At 45.5% G+C, this 20,062-nt stretch overlaps 1 protein-coding gene across 1 annotated transcript in view; it reads left to right on the forward strand.

Annotated features, from left to right (window-relative positions):
- LOC106612564 (multiple epidermal growth factor-like domains protein 6) overlaps positions 1-8,951 on the forward strand; it is a 112,872-nt gene extending 103,921 nt beyond the window's left edge. Inside the window, exons 31-38 of the mRNA XM_014213832.2 lie at positions 912-1,040; positions 1,340-1,468; positions 2,454-2,582; positions 3,163-3,291; positions 3,596-3,724; positions 4,399-4,527; positions 6,977-7,105; positions 7,637-8,951. Of these exons, the coding sequence (XP_014069307.2) occupies positions 912-1,040; positions 1,340-1,468; positions 2,454-2,582; positions 3,163-3,291; positions 3,596-3,724; positions 4,399-4,527; positions 6,977-7,105; positions 7,637-7,716 (983 nt within the window). The 3' untranslated portion in view covers positions 7,717-8,951. The remainder of the gene's footprint in view (positions 1-911; positions 1,041-1,339; positions 1,469-2,453; positions 2,583-3,162; positions 3,292-3,595; positions 3,725-4,398; positions 4,528-6,976; positions 7,106-7,636) is intronic.
- The last annotated feature ends 11,111 nt before the right edge of the window (positions 8,952-20,062 follow it).

Genomic DNA, 20,062 nt, shown 5'->3' on the forward strand with positions numbered 1-20,062 from the left:
TTTTTTTCAAATTGTTTGCAGTTTGAATTTTAGTGCCTTATTGCAAACACAATGCATGTTTTGGAATATTGTTATTCTGTACAGGCTTCTGCTTTTCACTCTGTCATTTAGGTTAGTATTGTGGAGTAACTACAATGATGTTGATCCATCCTCATAGCCATAGCCATTAAACTCTATAACTGTTTTAAAGTCACCATTGGCCTCATGGTGAAATCCCTGAGTAATTTCCTTCTTCTCCAGCAACTGAGTTAGGAAGGACACCTGTTTCTTTGTAGTGGCTGGGTGTATTTATACACTATCCAAAGTGTAATTAATAACTTTACCATGTTCAAAGCGTTAAGCAAATTTTTTCTCCTGAACTTATTTAGGCTTGCTATAACAAAGGGGTTGAATACTTATTGACCAGTGACATTTTTTTTCTCTCAATTTAATCAATTTTAAATTCAAGCTGAAACACAACAAAATGTGGAAAAAGTCAAGGGGTGTGAATACTTTCTGAAGGCACTGTCATGTTGTCAATTTTTTATTCTAGATGACACATAAAAAATATGGTGGCGGGAATGGGCTTCCATAGTTTTACGTGGCTCAGTGCAGCCGGCAGCTACTGCGACAATTTCAGAATATAACATGCTGTAAAAACTCAATAAAACAAGTCTCAAATATAAGGGAAATGTCTATACATTTCAGCTCTTTCAAAAACATTGCTCTGCTATTACCGTATATAGTGTAGTGTGTTGAGCTCAACAAGAACATTCTATTTACACTGCCCTGCTCGGTGGGGGGCAACTTTTGGGTGAATGACGTACGAGACCTCCGAGAACCTCTTGAGAACCTCTCGAAAATGTCCCTTTGCTATCCTCAATGTGAAAACGGCCTATGTCTTTCTTTCTTTCTCTCTCTCCCTACCTCAGAGTGTCGTGAGGGATCATATGGGTCAAACTGCAAGGCCAGATGTAAGTGCAGCAATGGCGGTCGCTGTGACACTAAGACAGGGACCTGTGAGTGCCGACCTGGCTTCCTAGGAGCTGACTGCAGCACTGGTAAGTCTGCAGCATACCTGTCATGGGTGAAAATGAGCAGTTTTTGAAAAGTCATCTTCTGACTATGAATCAGAGTCTTCAATATAGAATAAAGGTATACAGAGTGTTCTGCTAGGAATCAGTCCGAAGACTGTTGGGATTAGACATGATTAGACAGATGAACGCGAGGGCTCCGTCACGCCGCTTTCACTTGTTGAGTCATTCCTAATCAGTGATTACTTTAAGGAAGGGAGGAAGAAAAGAAGCTGCACTTTTAAATCCTTTGAATGGTGCCTTCATGTCTTCCTTCGTACTGCCAGGTTGTCCGACGGGGCGCTATGGGAAGGACTGTGCCCATCTGTGTTCCTGTGGGGAGGGAGGGCAGTGCCATCCTGTGACTGGGAGGTGTATCTGTGCCCCAGGTAAAATCGGACAGTCCTGCCAGCAAGGTAATAATGACTTTTACCTCACAACTAGCCTTGTGTCTATGGGCCATTGAGTATGCGAAGAGCAGTTTTGGGGTAAATGTAAATGTAAATGTTTGTAGCAGGCTATGAACTCATCAAGAACACAGAGTCTGATTGGAAACTGGGAATCCACCACAGGAGGTTGGTGGCACCTTCATTGGGGAGGACGGGCTCGTAGTAATGGCTGGAGCGGAATAAGTGGAATGGTATCAAAAACATCAAACACATGGAAACCATGCCATTCCATTGGCTCCGTTCCATCCATTATTATGAGCCTTCCTCCCTTCGGCAGCCTCCTGTGGAATCCACCCAACCAACCAACCAACCAACCAAATTAGCTTTCAATGTGTATTTAGTTAACAAATTCTCCATATCAATGATCAGAGGCTCTTATTCTTCTGGAGAACAGAAGCAGGGTTATTGAGTTTTCCTAATCTCGCCGTTTATCAGCAGTTCCACTGGGGTGCAAACGGGAGTTTCCATCCATTCCAGATGATGGTGTTCATAAGCGCTCTGCTCTCCTAGTGAGCACCATACGTTTGTGGACGTGCCACTGCTTATGTTCCTGTGTTGAATGTTTACAGAGACCTATAAGTAGCTCGTTTTCCATGTTCCGTGTCGATGGCGTTGGCAAAAAAACTAATAAATAAACAGGGGAATCAAAGTGATTCGCTTATTGTTTTCCCAATCTAAATTACCCAGAGAAACATGATTATTCTTTTATATCGCTGCCAAATGAGACCACTTTGCCATCTTGCTAATTAACTGCTGCTTAAATAAACTTGTGTGTGTGTTTGTGAGTGAGTGTGTGTGTCGGTGTGTAGTGTGTGTGTTTAACTGTGTGGTGGGCTCACTGCTGGCTGGGTAGCTAAAGAACAGAACTACATGTAATGCTGGCCTTGGTAGTGCGGTGATGTGATGATGATGATGATGATGATTACTGTCTAAAGCCTTGCTGTTCCTCCAGCTTGCCCTAGGGGGCGCTATGGCCTGCAGTGCAGGAACACGTGTGTGTGTCAGAACGGAGCGCTGTGTGAGCCCAGGGACGGGACTTGCAGGTGTGGGCTGGGCTGGACGGGACCACGCTGTGAGACAGGTAACCTCAGGATGACATCAACACAACATCAGGATAACGTTAGTATAACGTCAGGCAGGGCAAAGGGTCAGCTGAGTTTAATTGTGTTTCAGTACTACATTAGTTTAACTGCCTGTTCTTGAAGTTGCTTAGTTTTTTTACTCTGTTTGTTACAACATTGAAACAATGTTAGATGACCCAACAGCCATGACAAAACAATGAAGACTTGTGTTATTTTGAATAGTAGCTACCAGCAGTCTCTGTGAGCACAGTAACTTCCCATATCCCTGGCTTACAGTGTGTCTCTATGTTTATATTAGGTAATTCCACTGTTATGTGTACAGTATCAGTTACAGGTCAGAGGAGGCTGCTGAGGGGAGGACGGCTCATAATAATGTCTGGAATGGAGTGAATGGAATGGCATCAAACACATGGAAACCACATACCATTCTATTGATTCCGTTCCAGCCATTACTCTGAGCCCATCCTCCCCAATTAAGGTGCCACCAGCCGCCTGTGGTAAAAGTACATACAGAAGGAATGTTTGTTGTGAGTGTTGTTGTTGTTACTGTATGTCTCTACCATATGTCTGTGTTTCCAGTGTGTGTCCAGGGGAAGTACGGACCAGACTGTGCACTGGATTGTCCCTGCCAGAACAACGGGACATGTGACCGCTTCACTGGCTGTTGCAGCTGCACGGCCGGACACTACGGACACTCCTGTGAACACCGTACGTTGTTTTTTTTAAATGATGGTTAGGGCAAGGAGTTTTTCCTCACCATGTGACCTGTCCAGGAAAAACTCCTGGCCCTATATTTCTAATGAAGGAGGAGGTGGGTTGTGTTCATGTGGGCACACAATGTTTAACATTTCCAACAAAAAAGGAAAATGAGAGTTTCTTATTGTTAGTCCCTTCTTGTTTCAATCTGTTTTCTAACATTTGGTGTAAATGAACATGATTGTGATGATTGGTTGCGCTCTTGTATGAGAAACTAACAACAAATCTTTTTCCTGTGTTATCATCCTGTCCCCAGGGTGTCCCTCTGGATTCTTCGGACAGAACTGTGCCCATCCGTGTGACTGCCGGGCGGGACAGACATGTGATCATGCGACAGGCCGGTGTGTGTGTCCGCCTGGCTACCGTGGCTCCCTGTGTCAGAGACGTGAGTACTGGATGACAGAGGGGAAGATCACACAATCTGATTCACACTCTGTTCTCATATAGAGACAGGAGGGTCAGCACTTCAGTTCTCTTTAATAACAGGAAAGCCATACGTTTGGGTATTACAAACATACTGTACATATGCATTTGTGATGCCATTTTTTTGTAGTGGGTGTGTGTGTGTGCATGTCTATGAAAACGATAGAGAGAGAGTGCATACAGTATGAATACGAGCATGTGTAGGCACTTCTCTGTGAGCAGGCAGATAGGCAGGCAGACGTGGTTATTTGATGAGATACAGGTGTTTCCAGGCAGCCACAGCGGAGACAGACTGTTTAATGCATTCCTGTTGCATCTCTGTGGCCTCCTCCCTCCTGCCTCCTGTCTCCTGCCTCCTGTCTCCTGTCTCCTGCCTGCTCTGGGTTCCTCAGCTCAGTGTGAGGGCCTATATGCCCACTTCAGCCCCAGCAGGAGAGCACTGAGTACTGCAGAGCAGCTGCAAGACAGCCATATAGTTTACCCTCTATAATGAAGTAATAAAGACAGACCTGTGTGTGTGTGTGTGTGTGTGTGTGTGTGTGTGTGTGTGTGTGTGTGTGTGTGTGTGTGTGTGTGTGTGTGTGTGTGTGTGTGTGTGTGTGTGTGTGTGTGTGTCACTGTGTCTGTCTGTCCCAGGGTGCGAGGCTGGCCGGTTTGGGGAGGGCTGTCAGCAGTCATGTGACTGTGTTGGGGGGGCCCCCTGTCATCCAGCCATGGGACAGTGTTTCTGCCCCCCAGGGAAGACTGGACAGAGATGTGAAAAAGGTACGACCTCCTCTACCCTGCAACAGCGCTCTATCTCTTGCAGTACGGCATCTTAGGTATGCCTTTAAAACTGAGAGATACAGATTTGTACTGTTTTGTGCATGTTAAATGTGCAACCAGAGGGAAAAAAACTCTAGACCACCTTTACTCCACACACAGAGGCGCGTACAAAGCTCTCCCTCGCCCTCCATTTGGCAAATCTGACCATAATTCTATCCTCCAGATTCCTGCTTACAAGCACAAATTAAAGCAGGAAGCACCAGTGACTCGGTCAATAAGAAAGTGGTCAGATGAAGCAGATGCTAAACTACAGGACTGTTTTGCTAGCACAGACTGGAATATGTTCCGGGATTCTTCCGATGGCATTGAGGAGTACACCACATCAGTCACTGGCTTCATCAATAAGTGCATCGATGACGTCAACCCCACAGTGACTGTATGTACATACCTCAACCAGAAGCCATGGATTACAGGTAACATCCGCACTGAGCTAAAGGGTAGAGCTGCCGCTTTCAAGGAGTGTTTATAACCAGGAAGTTTATAAGAAATCCCTGTTCCGGACGACAGTTTGATCACGCTCTCCGCAGCCGATGTGAGTAAGACCTTTAAACAGGTCAACATTCACAGATGTTTCGTTTGGGACGGATTACCAGGACGTGTACTCTGAGCATGCGCTGACCAACTTGCAAGTGTCTTCACTGACATTTTCAATCTCTCCCTGTCTGAGACTGTAATTCCAACATGTTTCAAGCAGACCACCACAGTCCCTGCTCCCAAGAACACTAAGGTAACCTGCCTAAATGACTACCAACCCGTAGCACTCACGTCTGTTGCCATGAAATGCTTTGAAAGTCTGGTCATGGCCCACATCAACACCATTATACCAGAAACCCTAGACCCACTCCAATTTGCATACCTCCCTAACAGATCCACAGATGATGCTATCTCTATTGCACTCCACACTGCCCTTTCACACCTGGATAAATGGAACACCTATGTAAGAATGCTATTCATTGACTACAGCTGAGCGTTCAACACCATAGTGCCCTCAAAGTTCATCACTAAGCTAAGGACCCTGGGACTAAATACCTCACTCTGCAACTGGATCCTGGACTTCCTGACGGGCCGCCTCCAAGTGGCAAGGGTAGGTAACAACACATCCGCCACGCTGATCTTCAACACGGGAGCCCCTCAGGGGTGCGTGCTTAGTCCCCTCCTGTACTCCCTGTTTCTCATGACTGCATGGCCAGGCATGACTCCAACACCATCATTAAGTTTGCCGATGACATAACAGTGGTAGGCGTGATCACCGACAACGATGAGACAACCTATAGGGAGGAAGTCAGAGACAACAACCTCTCCCTCAATGTGAGCAAGACAAAGGAGCTGATCATGGACTATAGGAAAAGGAGGGCCGAACAGGCCCCCAATAACATCTACGGGGCTGAAGTGGAGCGGGTCGAGAGTTTCAAGTTCCTTGGTTTCCACATCACCAACGAGCTAACATGGTCCAAGCACACCAAGACAGTCGTGAAGAGGGCACGACAAACCTATTCCCCCTCTGGAGACTGGCATGGGTCCTCAGATCCTCAAAAGGTTCTACAGCTGCACCATCGAGAGCATACTGACTGGTTGCATCACCGCCTGGTATGGCAACTGCATGGCCTCCGACCGCAAGGCACTACAAAGGGTAGTGCGTACGGCCCAGTACATCACTGGGGACAAGCTTCCTACCAACCAGGACCTCTATACCAGGCGTTGTCAGAGGAAGGCCCTAAAAATGGACAAAGACTCCAGCCACCCAAGTCATAGACTGTTCTCTCTGCTACCACACAGCAACCAGTACCGGAGCGCCAAGTCTAGGTCCAAGAGGCTTCTAAACAGCTTCTACCCCCAAGCTATAAGACTCCTGAACATCTAATCAAATGGCTACCCAGACTACTTGCATTGCCCCCCCCCCCCTACCCTGCTGCTACTCTCTGTTATTATCTATGCATAGTCACTTTAATAACATGTACATATTACCTCAATTACCTCAACTAACCGATGCCTCCGCACATCGACTCTGTACAGGTAACCCCCTGTATATAGCCTCGCTATTGTTATTTTACTGCTGCTCTTTCATTATTTCTTACTTTTATTTCTTACTTTTTTGAGGTATTTTCTTAAAACTGCATTGTTGGTTAAGTGCTTGTAAGTAAGCATGTCACTAAGGTCTACTCCTGTTGTATTCGGCACATGTGACAAATACGATTTGATTTGATTTGATTATATGCCTATACCTAATAGAAAAATTACTAGTCATTTACTGTATTTAAATCTGCCATTTTATTTTTTGTGTGCTGTCTCCCTCCATCTTTTTCTCGTCGTGTCGGTCTTTCTTCTGCCACTCTTTCCACTCTTTTCTGTCATTCTTTCTCTCTCTCCGTCTCGCCTGTCTGTCCGTCAGACTGTAGAAGAGATCGTTTTGGTCCGGACTGCTCCCTGCAGTGCCAGTGTTCCCATCAGGCCCAGTGTGACGCTCGTAATGGTCGCTGCCTGTGTCCTGTTACCTGGCTGGGCCCCACATGCACAGAAGGTACTGTATACACGCACAAACACACATGCATGGAAACACAAACACACATGCATGCATGCAAACACAAACACAAACACATGCGTACACACAAACACACAGCCACACACACACACGCAAACACAAATGCAAACACACACACGCACACACCTCACACACACATTGCCCTGATGAGTGAGTGATACCTACCGCCCATCACAGCAGACACCAAGGACCAGAGCTGTAAAGCTGAACCAGGTTTTCATGAAATAGTGCGTTGGTAAGTGTGTTAGCCTCAGGCCTTCAGCTCTGTGTGTCTCCCTGTCTCCCTCAATAGCCACTCCGGCCTCTGACAGTTATTTTAATCCACACCCAGAGGGGTGTCTGGCTTGAAGCTGTCTCGGTTTCCCTCACAAGCCCAGTTTACGGGAGATCGTCCAGATCGACCAGAAAACACCCTAGCACACCAGCAACTCCCTGAACGCCAAAGAACATTTGCTTTTGATTTCTAGAAGGTGCCAAATGTATTTTTGTCTGCCTCTTCCCTCTTTTCAGGACTACTAGAGACTGCAGAGGTCCCAGTGTTGGGCTTCTCTCCCTCCCTGAAGAAGCCGTCTGGTCTCTCCCACTCGTAGCGCTGCTGGAGGCCCCACATCCCAAACTAGACGGCCCAAATACCCCCGCCAGACGTCTCAAACACTGAACACTCAGCAAGGTTCCCTAAATATGCAATCAGGGATCCTAGGGAGTCAAGGGAAGGCTGTGAACAGTTGGACAGATGGATAGATGGACAGAGGTATACAGCCAGAAGATGATTCAGGTCTGGACCAGACACACAAGGCAATGTATTCTTATGACTACACCTGTATTCTGCACATTTGGTTGAGAAATGTGCGGTGGCTTTTTGAGAGCCTGCAGAAAGGTGCAGAATGCCGGTTTAGTTAGAGAGAGAGAGCAGGCTACATACACAAGGACCTGGAACATTGATGTGCTGCTGGGCGGTGGACATTGGAAATGTCACCTGAGCTCTATTGTGCTTCCTGCCTGATTGTCTCAGGACTGGACCCCTGCCCCAAGTCAACTGTTCTAGCCTGTCATTAACCACAGCTCAAACTCTTCCTGTACATTCACAACGTCTCCGTCCTCACCCCAATGCAGCTTTGGGCAGCCTAGTACAGGGGTGGGCACCACGGTGCTGGAGGGGCACAGTGTGTGCAGACCATCACTATCACACATGATTCATAAAGACCATGATTAGATGATTAGTGGAATCAGGTGTGTTAGAGCTGGGCTGGAACAAAAGCCTGCAGCCTCCTATTGCTTACCCGTGGCCTAGCCTCAGAGTCATTGGTCAGACTGACATGGGAGCAACAGCCATCACTCCCAAAGTGTCCACTGGTACTGTCTCTCCGTTGAGCGGCGCTCTGTCATGCTATCATATCATATACAGTGAGACTATTTTGTGTTGTATTTTACTGGTTTCTTTTGACAGTGTGTGCCTGATTGCTTGTCATAAAGTGTTAATATATTTAGAAATTGCTTTTGATTGTTTGTTTGATTTGATAAGATCACTTACTGTACTGTCAGATCAGGAAAGTCACATATCAATTCATTACTGCTGTTACTGCCTGTTACTGTAAGTGTATCAGTTCAATGACACTATGACCTATAGAAGTTTTAGCCAAGTAATCAGTATATTTTCATGTAGAAGGGTTTTTAGAATATTACAAAGCATTTGAACTGTACATCAGGATACTGCCATTCATACCACTCATAACATGTACGGTACTATGTGCCTGATGGCAGGCTATATGTAAATGGTGCTGTTTTGATACATCTTGAATTTCTATCAAATTCTCTTTTTACTAAATGTGGTACATCTGTCTGTTATTTCTGTCCCTAATATTGCATCACCACATTTAGGAGAGAGGCCATTTTATTTGAGAGCAGTGTAGCATGGTATTGGGTCCTCTGCCTGGGAGCTTAGAGAAAGGCCTGTCAGTGGGGCATGGGGGGGTAGGAATGGGGGAGAGTAGAGGGGGTCCGAGATGGCCTGTCACAGAGCAGTGATGGAGGATTGGAGACCAGGGAGCACAGGCTCTCCACAGATCAGCCAGGGAGGTCAAGAGGTGAGCAATGAGCCAGACCGTTACCTGGTACGAAACCTGTCAGAAAGTGTGTGTGTGTGTGTGTGGGGGGGGGGGGCACCTGAGCGTAGCAGAGGTGGAGGGGAGGGGAGGAGTGGGTGGCTGGGACGTCCATCTGTCCCCCAGGCATTTCTCAAGTGCAGTGGAGCGTCTCCAGCATCCACCGCCGGGCAGGTGTCTGGACCAGGCGTGGACCAGGCAGCCCACATCGGCCGCCTCCGTCCCCGGGTGAGTGATGTGCAAGCTGGGCCGCGAGCGCAAGACCGAGCCCCTGGCTGATGGATGGGGGGCTGCTCGGCCTGGACCCGTGTTGTGACAAGCAACAGATGTTCTCCAATAATGTTTATCAGCCGGGCCTTCATCTTCAGATGACACACACCTGTTTCCAGTCAAACAGCCCCAAAGAGGCCATCCATTCTCCCAGACCTGGGTGGCCACAGAGGGCTCTATTCCCAGCCCTTATCCACCTCCCCATCTTTAATACCCAACCCTTTCCATCACACAGCTCCCTCCTCATCTCTAATCCACCTCTCAACCCCAGTCCCCCCTGAGCAACCCTCCATCCCCAGCCCTAATCCCGTATTTTATCCATCCTCCTCAACCCTAATCCCATATTTTATCCACCTTTTCCTTCCCATCGCTAAAGGGCTCCTTGCACATCATTGATCTACCTCTCACCCCGGCCCCCACCTCTACAGGCCTCCAACCCTCCCCACCTCTCATCCCCCAACCCACCGTACTTCTACCCCTTCACTTCAGACCTACTGTAATCTCTCTGGTCTAGACAGAGGCTGTGCTGAGCTGTGCCAGGCCTGAACACAACACAGCACTGTGGTCATGGTGGGAGCAGGCAGAGTTTTCAGGGCCAAGTGAGGGTGATCAGAGCAGGAGCGGGTTAGGAGGAGGGTAGGCAGGAAACCGGCGATGAAATAGCCCGTTGCAAGGTAAGATCACATCTGGGTAATTTTTCGCTGTAATTAAGCGTACACTCTCTCGGCAAAGAGCGATTTCTATCACTTCGTTGTCTTACGTCGTGAAGATTACTAGCCTACTTCTCTCTCTCCCTCTGTGTTCAGTAAGATCTCACGAGGGCAAGTCATTTGAACTGGAACTGACAAAGCAAACGGCTCCGATAAAACACCAGGGGGAAATCATTTTAACGCGTCGTCCTGCGCCATTTGTTTGGTTGTTGCGTAGGAAAATAAATGTGAAATGCCAAGCCTGCTAAAAGATGGGTATCTAGGAACTCTCCCACACTCTGACTGTTAACACCAAGCAAGGGATGCAAAGGCTTCCTTTTGTTTACTCATCTGTTCTAGTCTGACAATGTGTGTAGTTTCCTTGAATTATTATCACAATAAACCCACAATATCTACTCCAACAACTGAATGTTCTCACTGTTGAATCAAGAAGGCCCTGTGATGATAATAAATCCTCATAAGTGTGAAAGTCTAGGGCACAATTCCGACTTAGAGAATGTGCCTTACGTGCGACTTTCCTACGCACTTCTCAGTAGTTGTTCTTCTTCTTCTTCTTCTTCGGTGGGGTTTATCGGCGGTTGGCATCCAATTGCCGCCACGTACGGTACTGGAGCTTGGGCCAGAGACGGGGAAACTAAATCCTACCTGCCCTCTTAAAAAATATAACAACATATTTGAGACTATATCTAATGAAGTTCTACTCAATATATTCTTTAAACTCATTTCCTGTATCCCCTTCTCGCTCATACTCTCCCACGATGATCCTCAACAGTGGGGCCCCTCAGGGGTGCATGCTTAGTCCCCTCCAATGCTCCCTGTTCACCAACGACTGCATGGCCAAGCACGACTCCAACAACATCATGAAGTTTGCTGACGAAACAACAGTGGTAGGCGTGATCATCGACAACGATAAGACAGCCTATAGGGAGGAAGTCAGAGACAACAACCTCTCCCTAAATGTGAGCAAGACAAAGGAGCTGATCGTGGACTATAGGAAAAGGAGGGCGGAACAGGCCCCCATTAACATCTACGGGGTTGAAGTGGAGCGGGTCGAGAGTTTCAAGTTCCTTGGTTTCCACATCACCAACGAACTATCATGGTCCAAACACACCAAGACAGTTGTGAAGAGGGCACAACAACACCTTTTCCCCCTCTGGAGACTGAAAAGATTTGGCATGGGTTCCCAGCTCCTCAAAAAGTTCTACAGCTGCACCATCGAGAGCATTCTGACCAGTTGCATCACCGCCTGGTATGGCAACTGCTCAGCATCCGACTGTAAGTGCGTACGGCCCAGTACATCACTGGGGCCAAACTTCCTGACATCCAGGACCTATATACTAGGCGGTGTCAGAGGAAGGCCCAAAAAATTGTCAAAGACTCCAGTCACCCAAGTCATAGACTGTTCTCTCTGCTACCACACGGCAAGCAGTACCGGAGCGCCAAGTCTAAGAGCAAAAGGCTCCTTAACAGCTTCTACCCCCAAGCCATAAGACTGCTGAACAATTAATTAAATGGCCAACCGGACTATTTACATTGACCCCAATTCCCCCCCCCCCCTTTTTTTTTACACTGCTGCAACTCGCTGTTTATTATCTATGCATAGTCACTTTACAAATTACTTCGACTAACCTGTACCCCCGCACATTGACTCTGTTCCGGTGCCCCCTGTATATAGCCTCGTTTTTGTCATGTAATTTTCTTGAACTGCATTGTTGGTTAAGTAAGTATTTCACAGTAAAGTTGTATTCGGCGCATGTGACAAATACAATTTAATTTGATTTGATACTAGGTCTCATCCTCTCTCTTTCCTTCTATACATACTCCACGGTCTCTGTTTCCTGGCAATAATCACACTTTCCTGTTGGATGCTTTCCTACCACATCTAAGGTCTTATTTAACTGGCTGTGTCCCACCCTTAATCTTGTAAAAATAGCCTACGCTCTTCTGTCCCTTACTGCTGTGCCCCCCTCCCTGACTTTCCTCTGTATTTGAAATAAATGCCTGCCCTTAGTGTCTCTATTCCACTGTTTCTGCCATCTCTGCACCATCACTGTCCATATCAGGCTTTTTGCCTCTGCCTTGCTCATTGAGACTATAACGTCAACATCCCCACTACTAAGTGCTTCTCAGTAGTTGGTATTCAGACTCACCTTACACAGGTACATAACAGGCTTTGCAGGCGTGGTTCCCTTGCACGCTGAACAATTGTAATTCAACTGCTGAAAACCCTCCCACTTGCTGGCCAGCAGATTTTCTCATGGAGTTTTCATTCAATCGGATTTGCAGTACATTTATCTTGAACTATCACTTAAATACGGTGTACCATTAATTTATATTTTGTCGACAGACTAGAATACATTGAGAGAAGGGTTCAGAAAGTAGGGATCAATAAAAGAATGCCATTAATGCATCTTCGTCTCTGTTTCAGCACCAACTGGTAGATAAAATAACACTCTGATCTTTCCAGTCTTGAATCATAGAGCCTCAAATGCTCTCAGAAGCGTTTGTGATTTATCTGGTTTAGTAGACGTATGGAGAGAGCTAAATCATAATGTCAGAGACTGTACTTTCTACTCTAGACCCCACAATTCATATTCTAGATTGGACCATTTTTTTATGCCCTCTACTTACATGCATGTTGTCCAGTCATGTGCTATTGGTTCTATAGTAATTTCTGACCATGCCCCAGTGCATATGGATATTGAAATTGGCAAAACAATCCCCATAACGAGATATTGGAGACTTAATATGTCTCTGCTTAAAAAGTCTGCTCTGTGAAAAAATATTAATTGTCACATTACTGGCTCAACAATCAACTCTCTCCTGTCTCAGCTGCACCTATCTGGGATGCTGCTAAAGCAACCATAAGGGGTCATATCATTTCCCAAGCCCCTCTGATCAAGAAGCTCAGGATGGAAAATAGGGAAAGGTTGGCGGCTGAAGTAAAGAATTTAGAACTTCTTCATAAACAACCTCAGACCCAGGAGAACTGGAATTCACTAGCTTGTGCTGAGGCCAAACTCAATTTAGAGCATACAAAACTTGTAAAAAAAAACGTTTTTTTACCAAGCAAAAATATGAGTTCGGTAACCGTCCAGGCCGTCTATTTGCACACCAATTAAAAAAGAACAGAATGAAAGATGTATTAAGTCTATATGGCTCCACATCTTATGATCCATTGCTTATCAATAATACGTTTTGCGACTTCTATACATCTCTTTATACTTCACAATGTACAAGATGGAACGACGAAATTACAAAATATCTGAATAAGATCATCTTGCCCACTATATCAGATGAGCATAGAAATAGACTAAATGCTCCCTTTACTCTTGAAGAGGTTTGGGAAACTATTAAGACAATGCCTTCTGGCAAGGAGGCTGCATCTGGATTAAGGGCAAGACGGCTTCTTGGCAGAGTTCTACAAGAAGTTCTGGCCTGAGATATGCCCTATCTTCATGCCTGCTCTAAATGATATGTTCGAAAGAGTCCTGGGGCCTCATTTATGAAAATGTTCTTAGATTTATTCTTGAACTTAGTCGTAAAATAATTTCCAACGGTGTGCTTACATTCGATTCATAAAAGATACTGAGCATAAAAAACTTGCTTACGCAGGTTCTAAGAAGCCCATTTGTAACTTATGCACCTGTGATCTCTAAATCTCTAATTAACTTCAAATTGACGGCACCTGAACGTGCCTTACAATCAGCGATTTCCCGTTATAGAATGCTAGCACAAATGAGGGTTTAGTCAGGAATAGCCACGAGCCAAAAGAGAAAAGCTAACTTTTTGGAAGACGAGATCACGGCGATGGTAGAGGAGATTGAAGACAGGCAACACGTATTATTCGGTGGACTAAATAGTGGGTTGACAAACAAAGCCAAACAGGTAGCTTGGGAGTGTGTCGCCGCTGCAGTGAACGAGGTGGGGCAGCAAGACAGAACTTTGTCTGATGTGAAAAATAAATGGTTTGACCTTAAACTGCAAGGGATAAAAAGAATAGCCGTACATAACCAGCAGGAAAATCACTTCCGTCAAGTCTAGACTCTGAGTAGAGATACGATCATTTCCACGTCAACGTAAGGTTTTATAAATGACTACTTATACGTGCTTTTCTGCGTGAAGTCATACTTAAGATCAAAATTGATTGTTAGTCCGTTTTATAAATGAGGCCCCTGGAAAACTGCATCCATTAGATTAGCCTGATACTAAAAAAGGACAAAAACCAACTAAACTGCTCTTCGTTTAGACCTATCAGTTTGCTAGGAGTTGATGTTAAAATAGTCGCTAAGACACTTGCTCGCAGGTTGGAGGTCCTATAACCAGACCTTATTAAACCTGATCAGGCTGGCTTTGTAAAATCCAGATTTGGAACGGACAATGTGAGACGTGCTTTGAATATCATAAACCACCTTGGCAGAATTAAAGACCCTGCGCTCATTGTCTCTCTCGATGCCGAAAAGGCCTTTGATAGAGTTGAGTGCCAATTTTGTTTGCTGTATTAGAAAAAGTTAATCTGGGTGACCATTTTATTAATTTAGTAAAATTACTCTATTCTGACCCATCAGCGTCAGTTAACACAAATGGTAAATTATCAGAAAGATCTCCTATTGGTAGGGACTGCTGTCAAGGCTGTCCTTTATCTCCTGCTCTGTTCTCGTTAGTCATAGAACCACTGGCTGAGGCAATACGGTCTAGTGATAACACCAGGGGCATCTCTATGGGTGACGAAGAGCATAGGATTTCATTATTTCCTGATTATGTGTTTTTATACATGTCTAAACCAGAGACCTCTGTCACTGGAGTAACGGACATCATATCTGAATATGGTAACCTGTCAGGGTACAAAATTAACGTGGACAAATCCATGGCTTTACCTTTGAATATCCCCTCTACAATCAACTTAGAAATTATATCTCCATTCCAATTGACTGAAACAGGCTTAAAATACTTGGGCATATATGTTACTCCAAATCTTAAAGACCTGATCACTTGAAATGATATGCCTTTGCTCACAAAGATTAAACAGGACCTGATTAACTGGTCTACCCTACAAAACTCTCTTTTTGGCAGGATTAAAGTCGTCAGGATAAATATCCTTCCTTGGCTAAATTATCTATTCCAAAATATCCCCTGCCATCTATCGCGGTCCTTTTTTCAGAAAATGAATGCCAATATATCTAAATATATCTTGGACAATAAGCCTAAGGATTTAGGAGGGGTCTCTTTGCCAAATCTGCATCTATATTACTGGTCTGCTCAGATCAAGCACATGATTAGTTGGTGCCTAGACAGATGCCACTCACTTTGGGTTGGGATGGAATCAGTAGCATGTTATTCAAGAGCATTAGCTTCCTTACCTAGCTTCCTTACCAAAAAATCCAGGCCTTATCTGACATTTTTACAGCACATAATACACTCTTAGCTTGGAAAGATAAGGAGTATTGGACTTCTGGACTGGAAAACGAAGGGTATTGCTGACCTTACGCCTTTATTTACTCAGGACACTTTTAAATCGTTCCAACAGATAAAAACTGAGTTTGACGTACCCAACAAAGATTTTTTTAAGTACCTACAATTTAGACACTTCATAGAGGGTCAGAAGGAAGTCGATAAACTACGTTTTCAATGACTGAAGTTGAAAAACTATTTACGAATCCTACTGTTCGGAGAGGTTTAATCTCCGACATGTATTATAATTTACTGAACAGAAGTGCCTCATCCTATGATGCGTTGAGACATGTTTGGGAGAGAGACATTGGACTTGCACTCGGTGAGGAAAAATGGGCTTCTATCTGCGAAAGGGTCTACCCCAAATGCACCTCCATAAGCATACAATAAGCATTCCATTTTTTTTCATAGAACCTACTTTACACCTGTTCCACCTTCACAGAATGTTTTCCAATGTATCACATTTATGTTTCAAATGTAAACAGGATAGTGGCACCTTCATACACATTGTTTTGGTACTGTAGCAGAATTCAGTCTTATTGGAATGCTATTCATTTACAAATCCAGAAGATCTTGGGTAGATAATTAGCTTTTTCACAGAATGTATATTTGCTCTATGTTTGTAATGTTGTGTTTGACCCTGACGCTGAACGTTTGTTCCATACCCTTGTTTACTTAGCCAAAAAATGCATATTGTTATTTTTGTCCACACCTGGAGGACCATCTGCGAGAATGTGGCTTTCTCAAACTTCTGCTATTCTAACCCTAGAGAAACTTTCCACTGATTTACACCTGCTACTTTTTTAGAAAATCTGGTCTCCATTGAGGTCCTATTTAGAAAACCTCCCATAAATGACACGTTATAATTGTGATGTTTGTATATATTTTCTGACTGCCTTTTTGTATAGTGTTTTGCTGTATTCTTATTTCTACTTAGTCTGTGTGGTGCACTTTGTTTGGTTGTCTATGTAACCTCTGTTAAAAGAAAATAACATTCTAATAAAAAGATAATTACAAAATAAATACTCTCATCTTGTAGATTATTTAGGCATATTTTAGGGTTAGGAAAGTATGTATGAATCATAAAAAAACAGGTTTGGAGAGCCTTTATGCACAAAATATATTGCTGAATAAAAAATACAGTGGTTAGAGTCATCCTGAAAGTTGTCATATTCAAGTTCAATCCATTAAATATTGGAAGGTGGACAAAAGTGTACAATAAGGGATGAACAATAGTCCTATAAATCTACCGTAATTCTGACTAATCATAGAACTGTACGAACCCTACACCAGGCTCCATGTTTAACCTGCTACGTGTGGTCTGTTCCGTAATGATTCTAATAGGCTACATGTCCTAAATTATTGTACAGCGTTAGCCTAATATGATCCAGTAACACTAGTGACCCTCAGGAACAACTACACAGACGTCACAGAGGAAGGAAAGGTCAACTAACGACGGAATGGAATGATGCAAAATTTAAGCCAAAAATGGAAGAAAACCAACACTAAAGTGACAGTTATAAATGTATGTGGGTATTACTGAAGGTGACTAATATTGAACATCATACAAACTGTAAAAGGAGAAAAGCTGGGCATAGGCTAAGCAACTCTGCAGGTTCAGCTCTACAGAAGCCTATATCTTGGGTGTCCAAATTTCATCAACACAAATGATGAGGTCACACAATTACAATTCGGAATAACGGCACATCTTTTAACAGCCCATTTCACTGAGAAAAAATGGGGCCCAATAAATGTCGATGTTGATATGATTTTCAGTTTGTGTCCAAGTGGCTGGTTTCACATTCATCTCCAGGGATCATAAGGAAAAATGATCTAAAACAATTACTATGTGTATTTACAATCCCCTTCTCCAAACTGATATTTCCTTTACCTAGCTCTTATCGCTAGCTCTTATCACTAGCTCTTATCCATGTATAAATGAAAATGCATGGAGAATGTTGTGTATTTCTATTGGAAAAAAGAAGGTAGATGCTTTTTTCCTGTGGACAACTCCGCCACACCTTCATTTCGTACATATCCACCCTGATGAATAGCGGGTGAATGGCATGCTGTTCTCATGCTTAAGTTCAAGGTCACAATAAGTATAGAGAGAGAAGTGCATAAAAAGGGAATAGCTTTCCATTTATGTGCATTTAACTCAGGTGGGAATTGGGGCCCTAGTGAATTGATCTCATCTAGAAACACAGCTTGGTGCACTTGTTCTATGTCCACCACTGGATGGCGCTGAGCATGGTGCAAAAAAAAAAAGACTTTATATGAATAAACTTGACTCTCCTTACCTGACCAAGAGACAAGTGTGTGTGTGTGTGTGTGTGTGTGTGTGTGTGTGTGTGTGTGTGTGTGTGTGTGTGTGTGTGTGTGTGTGTGTGTGTGTGTGTGTGTGTGTGTGTGTGTGTGTGTGTGGGGGGGATATCTGAATGTATTTTTTTCTGAATCATCGTCTCTGTCCCAGATTACACCGTAATTCCTATATAGTGCACTACTTTTGACCAGGGCTCTAGTCAAAGGCAGTGTGCTATGTAGGGAAAAGGGTGCCATTTGGGACGCACAAGGACTGGTAGTCCTAGTCTTTTTGCTGGTATTCAACAACAAACTCATAGTGGTTCCGCTAACACGCCTGCCCTGATTAAGCCTTGTCATATTAAAACCATGTGCATGGCAGTTCCCTTGGCCTGTTCCTCTAGCCTGTCCCTTGGCCTGTTCCTCTAACCTGTTCCCTTGGCCTGTTCCCCTAGCCTGTTCACTTGGCCTGTTCCTCTAGCCTGTTTCCCTGGCCTGTTTCCCTGGCCTGTTCCCCTGGCCTGTTCCCCTGGCCTGTTCCCTTGGCCTGTTCCCTTGGCCTGTTCCCTTGGCCTGTTCCCTTGGCCTATTCCCCTAGCCTGTTCCCCTGGCCTGTTCCCTTGGCCTGTCCCCCTGGCCTGTTTCCCTTGGCCTGTTTCCCTTGGCCTGTTCCCCTAGCCTGTTCCCCTGGCCTGTTCCCTTAGCCTGTTCCCCTGGCCTGTTCCCCTGGCCTGTCCCTTGGCCTGTCCCCCTGGCCTGTTCCCTTGGCCTGTTCCCCTGGCCTGTTCCCTTGGCCTGTCCCTTGGCCTGTCCCCCTGGCCTGTTCCCTTGGCCTGTTCCCCTGGCCTGTTCCCTTGGCCTGTCCCCCTGGCCTGTTCCCTTGGCCTGTTCCCCTGATCTGTTCCCCTAGCCTGTTCCCTTGGCCTTGTCCCCTGGCCTGTTCCCTTGATCTGTTCCCCTAGCCTGTTCCCTTGGCCTTGTCCCCTGGCCTGTTCCCTTGATCTGTTCCCCTAGCCTGTTCCCTTGGCCTTGTCCCCTGGCCTGTTCCCTTGATCTGTTCCCCTGGCCTGTTCCCTTGGCCTGTTCCCTTGGCCTGTTCCCCTAGTTGATTCCTCTAGCTGGCCTGTGCTGAGCCCCCATCAATAACATTAATGACCCATAGCCCCTGGGGAGAAAAACAAATAGCGTAATGAAACCACCAGGAGTCTTAAGGAGCTCAGCAGCTCTCTGTTCCCAGAGAGGAAAGGAGCTGCCTGGGTAGGCTGTCCTGTCTGTAGCCTGACAAGGCTGGATGGCTGGCTTATCCCTTCACTACACAAGTACCCAGGGATGTAGGGAAACACTGGGGGTGTTGCCACTATTGAACAACCAGACAAAAACTCAGTGTGATGATTTGTTGGAGTTCCCCCCTTTTTGGCTGTCGCTTGGTGCCAACTGTAAGCAAGCACATTCCTTTCCATACCTCCACGCCCCTTGTACTGTACACACCCATGCCTTCCTCTTCAACGATGTTTCCCCTGGCATCTGAGTCAGCAGGGGTGCCAAGTTTAATCAGTATGAGAGCCAGCTGCCTCTCTCCCTCTCTAGGGTGTGATGTATGTTCCAGTGAACGGGCGACAGTGTGCCACACAAGGGCCCACTGGGCGGGTGGCCGTGGCAGCAGAGAGAGGAGGGAGGGGGGGCTAGGCCATAATGAGTCCTGATGGATTCTGAGCCTCTGCCAGCTTCCCCATTAGCTGAGTGGCTCCCAGCCCTACTGAGGAGAGGACCGCCACAGCCCACTACTACGCCCACGCACACACACACACACACTTGACACGCACACACACACCCCATGGGGGCACCACACACCCCGCCTTTTTGACACACACCTCAATTAAATAAATCAGATCACATTAACTAATCCACACTGCTGTTCTGTGTTACCCCAGTCTGGGTAAATGCATGCACACACACACACACACACACACACACACACACACACACACACACACACACACACACACACACACACACACACACACACACACACACACACACACACACACACACACACACACACACACACACACACACACACACACAGTGTCCATTTGGCCCTG

This window comes from Salmo salar, chromosome ssa09 (assembly GCF_905237065.1).
Source record: "Salmo salar chromosome ssa09, Ssal_v3.1, whole genome shotgun sequence".
Classification (NCBI taxonomy): Eukaryota; Metazoa; Chordata; class Actinopteri; order Salmoniformes; family Salmonidae; genus Salmo; species Salmo salar.